Source organism: Dama dama, chromosome 33, assembly GCF_033118175.1.
Source record: "Dama dama isolate Ldn47 chromosome 33, ASM3311817v1, whole genome shotgun sequence".
NCBI lineage: Eukaryota > Metazoa > Chordata > Mammalia > Artiodactyla > Cervidae > Dama > Dama dama.
The window spans coordinates 72,168,486-72,181,948 of NC_083713.1; the positions used below are offsets into that span (position 1 = coordinate 72,168,486).

General features: G+C 40.4%; 1 protein-coding gene across 8 annotated transcripts in view; it reads left to right on the plus strand.

Annotated features, from left to right (window-relative positions):
* The first annotated feature begins 549 nt into the window (after positions 1-549).
* Positions 550-13,463, plus strand: part of EPB41L5 (erythrocyte membrane protein band 4.1 like 5) — a 155,654-nt gene continuing 142,740 nt past the window's right edge. For all 8 annotated transcript variants that reach the window (XM_061135566.1, XM_061135569.1, XM_061135567.1 and 5 more), the window contains exons 1-2: positions 550-703; positions 6,534-6,720. In XM_061135566.1, the coding sequence (XP_060991549.1) occupies positions 6,541-6,720 (180 nt within the window). In that variant the 5' untranslated portion in view covers positions 550-703; positions 6,534-6,540. The remainder of the gene's footprint in view (positions 704-6,533; positions 6,721-13,463) is intronic.

Consider the following 13,463-nt stretch of genomic DNA (forward strand, 5'->3'; position numbering starts at 1 on the left):
ATAGTGCTGAATTTTACTAACCGGTGACATGCACTTTCTCTTTCCTGCCAGCTCTGAACGCCTACGAGGGCTCTTTTTGCCCCTTTTATCCGTGGTATCGCCACTGTCCAGAATACACCCTGGCCCATCGCAGGCACTTCCCTGAATTCTTCCTACACAGAAAGGATGCAACATTCCCTGTTAAGCAGAAATTTCCTATTTCCCGCCGCTGCCTTACTGTTCTTCTTGTCTTCAGAATACAGCCGGGCAAGTAAATATTTGCTGAGTGAATTAATTTGCTGAAGGGTTGACAGCATGTCCTAGCGGTACCTGACGCGGGACTCCGTCTGCAGGGTAAGCCGCCTCTGTGACAGGACTAACGTGGGGGCGCCGCGGGCGCGCACCCTCAGGGGACCCGGCTTTGGCAGCGCCCCTTTAAACCTGCGGTCAGCTCTCGAGCCAGGTCGGCATCGCCGCTTTAACCCGAGCATCGCCCCGCCCCGCCATTTCCGGGGCGGTGTCATTGCCCATTTAAGAGTGGCGTGCCCCGCCTCTAGGGCGGAGCTTAGAGGCTTTAAGGGAGGGGCGGTTGCGGCTGGGGTCCGCCGGGATTAGTGCGGTGGGCGCGCCTCTGGCCGCCATTTCTCAGCGTTTCCCCGGAGTCGCCCCCTCGCCGCCTCGCGCGGCCCTCTCCCCTCCAGTGGCCTCGAGTGGTCGCCGCCAGGTAAGCGCGCCACCCGCCTGGCTCCTCACGCCCTCCTCGCCTGCACCGGGGCTGCGGCCTCGCCGGGGACCCTCAGGCCGCCCGGTGCTTCGAGGTCGGCAGCCGAACATGTCCCGCGAGGGGCGGGCGGGCGGCGGCCGAGGGGCCGGCGCGGAGGGAGGGAGGGAGGCCGGACGAGCGTCCACCTGCGGGCGGACGTGGTCGCTCCGGCCGACGACTGGTTGCGAGCGCGCTGGGCTGACGCGCACTGGAGGCAGACGGGCAGGTGTTCGGGGTCGGGGTAGGGGTATGGGGGCTCCGGGAGCCGCTCTCCTTTGCGCTCCGCGGCCGGGCCCAATGCGTGGCTCCTGGGGTCGGCTTCAGTAGTACCAGCGTTTACGGTTCTGCTGTCTGACCAGCAGTAGCCGAGTATTTTATACCTTTTGGCTACATTTTAATATCGTGTGTTTTTCAGAGTTAGGGAAAAGTTTCCTTTCATTCCATTTCTGTCCTCTAACAGGTTGCTGAATCCGAGACAGTGGATTGTTTGTACATAAGCTAGTTTGCAGGTTTTCTTTAGGTAAAGTTCACTGGGAAACCGTATGTGTGATTAACTGTTGAATTACTCCCTTGCAGATACTTTCTGTGTTGGGATGACTAGGATGAAGGGTGTTAATATCCTGATGGTGTTCGCTGTAGGTTGGCTTATAGCTTTGTCAGAAAGCAAGTACTGGAGACAGGGTTTTAGAAAGACCCAGGGTGTTCTTAACTTGCTGCAAGTAATAGTTCCTTGGGGTGGGGGTAGCAATTGTTTATCAAAGGTTGCGTCCACCAGTCACAGGAGAGTGTATACATGTCACGACAGACTTTTGAATTTTAGGTATGTATTTAAAAAAAGTTAATTTAGGTGGTAAATGGATGACTTCGGTTTGCAGTTTCCCACTTAAACTCTTCTAGTTCACAGCTGAAAAGTCAGGCTTTCAATACTATTTTAAAAAAATGTATATATATATATATAATATACACACCTACCATCGAAAAATTCCATTGTGTCATTTCAGACAAGCTCCTTATTGAGTGCCTGATAGGCATATTGCAGTGCCCGCTGGGTCACTGTGGGGAACGAGTCAGACTAGGTCTCTGCCCTTGCGTCTTGGTGGAGAAAATACCCAGTAAAATACAAGTTGGTATATTAAGGGTTGCAAAGAGCACAGTGGGGGTACTAAAAGGAGACCCTGATTTAGAAAGCAGGGATTGATTTTCTGAGGAAAAGACATTTCAGCCAGAAATCTGAAGATGGCCATGTGAAGTGGGAGGCGGGGGTTAGGGTGGGGTTGGGTAGCGGTGGGAGTTGAAGGGGAAGGGGCATTCCAGAAAGCTGGAGCAGCTAAGGCGGAAAAAAGGCCCCCAGTTGCAAGACGCCTGGGCTGAGTGGAAGAGTTACTAGAGCGGAGCGAGTTGAGGGGAGTGGGCGCCGGAAGGGTCGGGGCGGAGGAGGAGCTGGAGCCGGGAGCCAGGCAGTTAAAGGTTGTTAACAGGAATCTGATTGGTGGTTGCTTAAATCCACTGCTGCGGCTTGGTGATGGGTGCCGGGAGTGGGGGCGGGGTGGGAAAAGCGTGACTTGGCGGGGGGGGGGGGGGGGGGGCGAGGGAATGTGGCAAGGCTTTTAAAAATGAACAATAAATTTAAAAAATAAACTCCTAACATATTCATATATTCTTATTATAGAAAAGTTAAGTACCTCCACACGACCCTTTCTAGAGATAGCCTCATTTAAGTTTGTGTGTCCTAATGCTTCTGTGTGTGTGTATATATAAAGTGTCTGTGTCAGCTGTATTTTATAAAAACAGCTGTGTTGTATGCCATTGGATGAACCATTATTTAACTACTTGCGTGTTGATAGAGGCATTTAACGTTTTCTTAATTATGCCTTGAAAATTTTTGTTTCAATGGCTTGGAGCGCATATGGGACATTTCTTTTTAGGATATCCTACCAGAAATAGAATTGTTGTGAAAGGGTGTGTGTGAACGTCATTGTTTTTCACAGATCCTTTTCAATACTGGATATCTAGAGTCTTTTAAAAGACAATATCTTTTCTTAATTTGGATTTGCTTGGTTACTGCTGAGGTTGAACATCTTTGTAATGAGTATTTCTTTATTGCATGTCTTTTAGAGCTTGTTTCTTCATATCGTGTCCATTTTTTCTCTTCTGGGTTGTTTATCTTAACTACGTGTGATAGTTCTTTATTAAACTGCATGTTAATCCTTCAAAAATATTTTTTGCTGAAAACAATTTAAAAGCCCATCACCCTAATATAATGTTTGTTTTCTCCTAGTACTTCTTTTACTTGTTTAGCCCATCTGAAATTTGTTTTCATTTTTTTTTATTAAACTTGTTTGTGGCATTGAGTTTCATAGTTCAAAATACATAGTTATGAAATAAGAAAGAAGTTGTATTTTTCCTTAGCAAGTTAAGGAAAGTATATTCTACTTATATAATAAGTATATTCTATATAATATATATATATAAATATAATAAGTATATTCTACTTATATAATGAATTTTATTTTTAAGATGTAGGATGAGGTGAAAGAAAACTTGTTTTAGAATTCATTTACTTCCTAAGAACCACAAAGTTGAAGTGCATTTTGAGCATTTTTTCCCTTAAAAAAGCTTTTTTATTATGAAAAATTCAACATATACAGAAGTAGTCAGAAGAATATTATTAGTCTCTATATACCCATCAGCTTCAACAGTTGATGGCCAGTAATCTGGTCAGTTTGTCTCATCTCTTCCCACTTAACTCTCTTCTTGTATTATTTTGATGAGTCCGAGAAATCATATAGTTTCTTCTATAAATGTTTCAGTATGTATTTTTGAAAGATTATTCTTAAAAAATGTATTTTTAATGCCACTATTTTATCCAAAAGAAAATTGGCAGTACTTCCTTGATTATCATAAACAATCCAGTTGGTGTTCAGATGTGTATGTGTATAATTTGTGTCCTTAGAAAGTTCAGATGACAGCTGTCATGGTTTTGCGAGTTTATCTAATTACATAGGAGTATTCATACTTGTAAAATGAGGTTGTAATTCTCAATTTATAGCTACTAAATTATTTTTTAAATGTTATTTAATATTTCAGCTTTTATTTGTATCGTGTTTACAAATGCATTTAGTTTAAAACATCAGCTGGTTATGCAAGACTTCTTGTAAGTTTTATATATATAATAGTAAATGTATGATTGACAAAATATTTTAGTTTGAGATAATTTTAGACTTAGGTCAAAATTACAGTAGTACAGAGTTCCCATGTATATTTCACCTAGCTTCTCTCATTGATAACATCTGATAACTTAAGGAGAATCTAAAATAGGTCCACACTTTGTGATTATCTCTGAATCTGTAGTTTCCTTTGTATCTCTCTCTTTTTCATCCGCTTGCCGTTTATTTCTTGAATATGCCAAATTAAGTTTTAGAAAACAAATTCATCATGTATGTTTTATGATTGCATTTTTACTCAGCATCTTTTTAGCTGTGGTCTTTGATAATTTCTTTCTTATTTCTATATTGTGAGTTTTGCATGAAAGACCAAGATTTGGAGTCAGAAAATCAGAGTTTGAGCCCCTGTCTTCACTATTTACTAAATAATGGACTTGGTCAGTGGTTTAATTTCTGTGACTTTTAGTTTGCGTATCAAAATAAGACAATATTTTTAGGGAGTTTTTCTGAGTACCAATGGAGATTGTTTACTTCAATCTCCAAAGTAAACATTTGTTGCATTTGATGATGAAATGTGCTAAGTGGCTAAGTATTCAAAGTAGGAATTGTATCCTTCAGGAGCTTACAGTAAAGGAGACAGGCGTGTAAATGAATAATTAAAATCTGATTAGTGAGACAAAAATATTTTCATAGTTCAGTGAAAGTCTTATGGGAATGACTAACTCTTTAGATGTCAGAGAATGTTGCTCAGGGGAGATACAGGTAGAATTAAGTTAAAAGGATCAAGTAGGGATCTTCTGACATAAGGGGGTTAGAAGCCTTAGGGTGACAAGTACAGCCTTTTGTAGACAGCTGAAATAAGACTGGCCAGCAAGGTCCAAAGGGAGCATTGTCCACGGGGAAAGAGGCCTGAGGAGGAGACTGGGCCCAGATGTTACGTGTGAGTGCTTTGTAAACTGGAACACTATTTGAAATTTTAGCTGTTTCTTTAAGGTATAAACAGATGAATGTACAAATGAATTATGCCGGAAGGTGGCTCAGCTGGTAAAGAATCCACCTGCAATGCAGGAGACCTGGATTCAATCCCTGGGTTGGAAAGATCCCCTGGAGAAGGGAACGGCTCCCCACCCCAGCATTCTGGGCCTATAGAATTTCATGGGGTCCATGGGATGGCAGAGTCAGACACGACTGAACGACTTTCACTTACATCCTTACTTGTAATATGTGTACAGTAATCTTTATAGATACTTATGTTTTCATGTAATACAATTTGTTTATTTTTAAATTAGCTTTTATTTTTATCAAGTTTATCTAGTGGTAAGAGTCATCTGCTATTAAGTCTTCTTCCACAAAAGAGCATTCTCCTGAATTTTTCTTCCTTCTCAAGGCAACCACTTTCATATTTTAAATAATAAGCTCATTGTTGCTTCTTGAGTTTTAGTTTCCTGTAGTTTCATGAACTACCTATTGAATTCCTACCAGGCAAGATGAGGAATTAACTCTCAGTTCACCCTGACCTGTATTAGCCACCTCCTCTGAGTTATCGTTACTTTATACTTAGGGTTCAGTCAGTCAGTCAATTCAGTCGCTCAGTCGTGTCCGACTCTTTGCCACCCCATGAATTGCAGCATGCCAGGCCTCCCTGTCCATCACAACTCCCGGAGTTTACTCAAACTCAGCCCATCGAGTCGGTGATGCCATGCAGCTATCTCATCCTCTGTCGTCCCCTCCTCCTCCTGCCCCCAATCCCTCCCAGCTTACTTAGGGTTAGATCAGTATTAATGTTAATATATTATGACTTAATTATTAGCTGAGTCATAAAGTGCACTGTGGTTTTTTCCCTCTCTGCACAACTTGTTTTCTCTGTAATTAATTATTTATTGGCTTAGTTACATGTACTTATTTTTCTCAAACTCTTCTTAGTTTTGGAAGTTAAACTTTAGCAAGGTAGTTTTTAATGATGTTTTCATTTTATATGTGCTGTATTTAACCTCTTAATTATTTTGATTAATAATTGGGAAAAAATTATTTTGATTAACTTCAATGTTCTTAATGGAGATAAGGAAAGAAATAGTATTAATTTGACATTGTAAACAATTGTTTATATTATGTAGCAGCTTAAAGTCTGTAAATAATAGTAGAATATGTGATAAAGACGTTCATTTGAATTATATTTGTATTTTAGCTAAAATAGGTGATTATTTTTGTGTTAGTACTATAAATGGTCAGAGAAGGAATGAAACTTGTTGGGATGGTTGTTACCATCAAAGGGCACGGTAGTGTATGGCATTGTATCCTGGTGTTTGTAGAGGTGTATGACTGTTGTATACATAATTTATTGACCCAAAAGATCTGCTGAATTTAATAAATGTTTACCCCTCTCTTGGCAGATTAGCTTCTTACAGCATAGTCCAGAAAGCTTAAAATTGCTCTGAGCTTAATGCCTTGAGGTCTATTTTATGTTAAGTTCTTAAAAGTAGCCAGTTTTAATTTTTTTCAAATTTACTTGACCAGGTGTTTTTTTAAATAACATATCTCTAATGTCCACAGAAGTTTACTAAACTACACCATTTGTCTGAGAGCTTATTGTGGGAGATCACTGACCCCTTTTTCTCTTGGTTCCGCAGTGACAAGATGCTGAGCTTCTTCCGCAGGACGCTCGGGCGCCGCTCGATGCGCAAACAGGCCGAGAAGGACCGGCTCCGTGAGGCCCAGCGCGCGGCCACGCACATCCCTGCGGCCGGGGACGCGCGGGCCGTGATTACCTGCCGGGTGTCCCTTCTGGATGGGACCGACGTTAGCGTGGACTTGCCGGTACGGAGGGCGGGCTGACTTGTGTGTTCGTCCTGAGGTCACTTGCTTCTTCTGAGCTGGTACCTTCCTGGGGGACGAGTTCATACCAGCTGGTGCCGATCAGGTGCCGAGGCGCACAGGTGCCTGATACCTGTAGGGATAGTAAATGCTTCGCTGGAATTAGTGGCAGCTAACTGGAACTTTCAGATGTCAGGGCGGTTGCTGACTGAGTCCTCTGTGTGTGTGTGTGCGCGTTCTTTGGGATGGCTTATGCAGTGTGCTTTCTGGGGAGTTCTCACAGTCCTGGTTGAGCAGTTATTAAAGCAGTGAGACTCTTTGGGAAGAATAATGATACTTTCAGGGATCCCATAAGACTCATAGTTCTCTGAATTTTTTTGTAATTTTCAAAACACTTTCCTTTCCTCAATACAAGTACTTTCTCCACCGTTGGGTGTGCTTGTAGAAATTTTAATGGAATGAAGTGAGGAAAAGGACTTTGTTGATATCCTTCAACTCGACTGCCCATCTCTTTCTTCCCAAAGTAGTTTGCAGGGTGGTTTTTCCATACACTGTACTCTTTATTTCAAGATTGGATGTTGTAATTATATTCAGATTTGGGTTTTTTTTTTTTTTTTTTTTTTGCAGTTATGAGTAATCATAACTCAATGTGAAACAATCCAGTGTGTTTGAAAGGACTTCACTTATTCCTAGCAGGTCTGTTTCTGAGGGAGAAGAGGTAGCTGTATGGTTTGGGGGGAAGTAGAGTTTCTTTCTGAGCTGTTTGCTAATACCAAATCTCTTTCTCATGCCTTTGTCCTGTATAAAAAACTTTACATAACTAAGCTGTCAAATGTGTGATTTGAAGTGTCGTTGAATGTTCTCGTATCTTCCCTCTCCATAGATTCTTTTTAGTACACACACCTTCGCCCAGAATGCAGTTTTTAAAAAAACCCTTTGGGTGAGGTGATGGCTTGGATGCTGCTATAATATATAGTCCAATAAGTTCTGGAAGACCTTCCGCTCACAGAGTGAGAGGTTAAGGAATTGGATGACTTGTTCTAATGAATATTCTGATTAATTGAATAATTTAGAATGTACTAGTATATATCTTTTACGTTTTAAAAATAATGGCATATGATAAAATTACTCTTAAGACACAGGATATCTTGAACTGTTTTGAAGTCATGTTTATGTGTATTTATTATATTTATACATTGCTCAGTCGCTCAGTCATGTCCTGACTTCACAGCCCCATGGACTGTAGCCCACCAGGCTTCTCTTGTCTGGAGTTTTCCAGGCAAGAATACTGGAGTGGGTTGCCATTTACTACTCCAGGGGATCTTCCTGACCCAGGGATTGAACCCACATCTTTTATGTCTCCTGCATTGGCAGTATTGTCCAGTATTCCAATATGTGATACTTTGTGAGGATAGTTTGCATATTTGTTTCTTATTTGACAGGTATCCTAAGATTTTTGTGTACTAGTCCATTAAAATATTCTTAGGTATGTGACAAAAAACTTGAGATTTCTGTATAAGAGAGTGGAAAGAAGTCTCTTATTACCTAATGTTTGAAGTCTCAAGTTTGCTGATGGAGGAGAAGATACTAGGAAAGTAGAATTTGGAAAGGAGTTTTTTAAAAAGGCAGTGTATTGTGGAGTAGAAAACAGCTCTGGGTTTTAAACGGCTAGTGACTGGTATGGAATGGTTTCCTTTGCTTGTGCTCAGTAAGGGCCTCTGATGCTTGATTAAGGCCCAAAATGTTAGCCAGCCTCTCTCATGCAGACAATTGTGATGAAAGAGCCAAGAGTTTTAGATTTGACTCTTTGTGGAAGTAGAATAGCTGCCTTTTCAGCTCTGCAGTGCAGGTGAAACCCTAGAGTTAGTAAACTCTAGATGCTTGTGTGGATATAAAGTGGGCATATCCCCCCTCCCCCTCGCCCCAGCTAAACTGCCTTACTGAAGCAAAAGGCTAGAGGAATAGTGATTTCTGGGAAGAAAAGTCTTTCTCTTTTTCTAATTTAGCTTTTCAACCATTAGAGTTAATTTTGGAAATTGAATGAAGCACATATGTATTTCCCATTGGGGTTAGCATCAGTATTGATCGTGTCTATCAACACGGAACTCAGATGATTGCCCAGGCAATCTGTAAGGGATTACCTATAATTAAGTAGAGAAATCTAGGTCTATACACTTCAAATTATTATATACTAGTAGTAATGGTCATTTTCTTCAGTTCTCTTTTCCTCTCAAAATTGGAGGAGGGATTTAAATATCTTCTACTTTTTTTTTTTGAAGGAACTAATGCCTTTTAGTAAATGATAAAGGCATCAGGTAGAAATTCCTAATTATCTCTGATTTTTAAACTTTCTCTTTGGAAATGCCACAGTATGTCCTTTGACTTATGAGCTTAGAATTGGTTAGTAAACAGCTTGTCTTATAAAACTCTGCTTTTCCTGAGTTTTAAATTAATAGGAAATATTTGATTAACCATTACATAATTTTTATATATCTGCTGGTATAGATGCTGAAGTCTTAGAATTATATAGACCATTATATCTTAAAATAAATGAAAAACACCCCGTGTTCACTAATTGTAAGACTTAACATTATTAAGATGGCAATACCCTCAAAACTTTACAGATTCAATATAATCCCCTACAGAATATCAGCTGATTTACTTGTGGAGATAGACAAACTGATTTTAAAATTCATGTGCAATTGCACTGGACTGGAATAGCCAAAACAATATTGAAAAAGAACAAAATAGTAGGACTTATATGTCCCAATTTCAAAACTTACTATAAAGCAGTAGTAATCTAGATGGTGTGCTTTGCTGGTACAAGGACCAATGGAATACAATAGAGAACCCAGAAATAAACCCAGACATCTATGGTCAGTTGAATTTTGATAGGCTGCCAGAGCCATTCAATGCAGGGAAAAAGAAAAGTCTTTTCAATAGCCTTTTGTATGTGAGTAACACACAGAAAAGAATGAAGATAGACCCTTAACTCCTGCATACACAAAAATTAACTCAAAATGGATCAAAGTCCTAAACATAAGACTATAAAAGTCTTAGGGGAAAATATAGGAATAAATCTTCATGACCTTGGATTTCATACTAGTTTCTTGGATAATGACACCAAAAATATGAACAATAAAAGAGTAAATAAATCGAACTTTATCAGAATTATAACCTTTGTGCCTTAAAGAACACCATCAAGAAGTGAAAAAACTGTCACATAATGAGAGGAAGTATTTGAAAATTATATATCTAATAAGTAGCTGGAATATGTGGAGAATTGTTAGAACCCAATAATAAAAAGACAACCCAATTTAAAAATGGCCAAAGGATCTGAGTAGACCTTCCTCCAAATAGGATATGCAAATGACCAACAAGCACATGAAATGCTTGACAACATTAGTTGTCAGAGAAATGCAAATAAAAACCATACTATTTCATACCAACTAGGAATGCTAGAATGAAAATGTCAGATAATATCAAGTGTTGGTGAGGAAGTGGAGAAATCTGAACTCTCTTACATGTTTTAGCAGGAATGTTAAAGTGTCCCGGCTGCTCTGAAAAACAATCTGGCAGTTCCTCAAATCATTAAACGTAGTTACGATGTGATTCAGCAATTTGATTTCTAGGCATCTGCCCAGGAGACTTGAAAACACGTTTACACAAAAACTTGTACACAAATATCCATAGCAGCATTATTCCAGATAACCAAAAGGTAGAAACAGCCCAGCTATCTGTCAGCAGGCCAGTGGACTAACAAAATATGTCACATCTGTAAATAGAATACTGCTGGACCACAAAGGAAATAGGACGGATAGCTTCTATATGGTACGTGCTACATAGGTGAACTTTCAAAACACTATGCTGGGTGAAAGAAGCCAGTGACAGAAGATCACACACTATGTGATTCCGTTCATGTGAAAGTCCAGAATAGTGAAATCCAAAAAGGGGAAAAGGTACATTAGAGGTTTCCTAGGGTAGAAGGGTGAGAGAATGGTGAAAAGGGTAGTTAGGCCCATAGCTAAAGGTTATGAAGTTTCTTTTTGAGGTGATAAAGATTTTCTAAAATCAGTTTGAATATGTCTTTGAATTGTATACTTAAAAAAATATTTGTTAAGGCTATGCCAGGTCTTAATACAGCATATGGGATCTAGTTCCCTGACCAGGTGTTGAACCTGGGACTCCTGCATTGGGAGCACAGCGTCTTAGCCACTGGACCACCAGGGAAGTCCTGAATTGTATAGTTTTAATGGGTAAATGATGTTGTTGTTCAGTTGCTAAGTCATGTCCGACTTTTTGTGACCCCATGGATTGCAGCACTCCAGGCTTCCCTGTCCTTCACTATCTCCCAGAGTTTGCTCAAACTCATTCCATTGAGTCAGTGATGCCATCCACACATCTCATCCTCTGTTGCCCCCTTCTCCACCTTCCCTCAATCTTTACCAGCATCAGGATCTTTTCCAGTGAGTCAGCTCTTCACATTAGGTGGCCAGAGTATTGGAACTTCAGTTTCAGCATCAGTCCTTCCCGTGAATATATTCAGTGTTGATTTCCTTTAGGGTTGACTGGTTTGATCACCTTGCTGTCCGGGGGACTCTCAAGAATCTTCTCCCACACCATAGTTTGAAAGCATCAATTCTGTAGCACGCAGCCTTTTTTATGATCTAGCTCTCATATCTGTACATGCCTACTTGGAAAAACCCATAGCTTTGACTATAAAGGACCTTTGTCAGCAAAGTAATGTCTCTGCTTTTTAATACACTGCCTAGGTTTATCATAGCTTTTCTTCTAAGGAGCAAGAGTCTTTGAATTTCATGGCTGTGGTCACCATCCTCAGTGGTTTTGAAGCCCAAGAAAATAAAGTCTCATTGCTTCCACTTTTTCCTCTCCTGTTTGCATGAAGTGATGGAACCAGATGCCATGATCTTAGTTTTTTGGATGTTTAATTTTAAGCCAGCTTTTTCACTCTTCGTCTTTCACATTCATCAAGAGGCTGTTTAATTCCTATTCACTTTATGTCATCATCATCATCTGCATATCTAAGGTTCTTAATATTTCTCCCGGCAGTCTTGCTTCCAGCTTGTGATTCATCCACCTCAGCATTTTGCATGATGCATTCTGCATGTAAGTTAAATAAGCGAGTTGACAATATACAGCCTTGTCGTAAATGATCTGGTATGTGATTTATATCTCAAAGCTGTTTAAGAAAAAGAACGCATAGATTTTTTTTGTATACTTATGTTTTATTCCACTTAAGGTTTTTCAGTAGTTAAGGAACATGATAAAGATGATACATAGCTTTTATTTAGAAGTGATATGGTTGTTTTATTACAGGGAAGAGAAGCAAGAGACTGTACAGTAATATAAAGTGAAAGTGAAAAGTGTTAGTCAGTCATGTCTGACTCTTTGCAACCCCATAGCCCGCCAGACTGTCCATGGGATTCTCCAGGCAAGAATACTAGAGTGGATAGCCATTCCCTTCTCCAGGGGATCTTCCAGACCCAGGGATTGAACCCGGGTCTCCTGCATTGCAGGTAGATTCTTTACCGTCTGAGCCACCAGGGAAGCCCCTTACAGTAATAAAGACATAAGATAATGGGGCTGCAGACTAATCGTGGCTGTGAGTTTGCAGTGGAAGAAATGTGTATATAGGAGGAGGAGAATGAAGGTTAGAAATGAGCAAAATATAATTCGAACTCTGGTTAGAGGGTAGTGTTGATTGTGTGGAAGATTGTGAAATGGTAGTCAGGCTGTCCTGGAAATGAGGGGTGAAGTGGGGAAAAGAGCTTCAGTGCGATGTGTTTAGAAGCCATATTTTAGAAGGCTTAAAGGAATGATTGGGGACTGTCTTATTTTTTGGCTGTTTTAAAGTCCTTTGTACCTATTGGGCATTTAATAAATAGATATTGTTTAGTTGTGTGAGGAAATGCATGAAGGGAAAATGAGGGGTTGGAGAATGGGGAAAAACGAGACTTGGCAGCAGAAGGAAGACAGGAAAACAACACAGTAAAAGGAAGACAGCACAGCAGGTAGAGAATGGCTGCCTGGGGAGATCTGAGTTTGCTTATATGGATTCATATACACAGGTGGAGATGATAGGAGTGTTCTGGGAGACTGACGGGAAGATGCTATCTTAATGCTCTTAGTCTTCATCAAAAAGAGGATGTGAAGTAAGCACTGGGTCTGAATGAGGTGATGACCTAGATTAATTTGTTAGGAGAGAATAGGATGTGAGTAATGAGCACTGGTCTAGTTTTAACGAAAAAATTGTAGTTTGCCAGAGCTGTGTGGATCTTGTTTTCACTCTTTGTTTTCTGCTTGGTTCATATTCAATAGCTGCAAGGTGAGAGAGTATGTGAAAATGAACAGGATGTTGACCCTGGGATCGCGGATTTCACACCCATATTCTACACAGTATGGACACTACTGGACCTTCTTAACTCTTTGCCCAGGCAGTAGACCACTTTGCAACTGTGTGCCTTTGCCCATGTTTGTACTAACTAGAATTACAGAGAAGCGCAGGAAGGAGGATTTAGTGTCAGCTTTTGGGGCAGTAACACAGATGTACTGATTCTTGAAATCAGAGTTCATTGGAGACCTAAAGTACATTCTAAGCAGAAAGAACTGCATTTTGCTAAGGCTCAGGTAAGACTTACTGGGGAAATTATAAAACAGGCAAAAATGCTAAAGTGATAGGAGAGAAGGCTGTAAGAGTAAGCAAGAAACAGTTGTTTTCTAGTTGC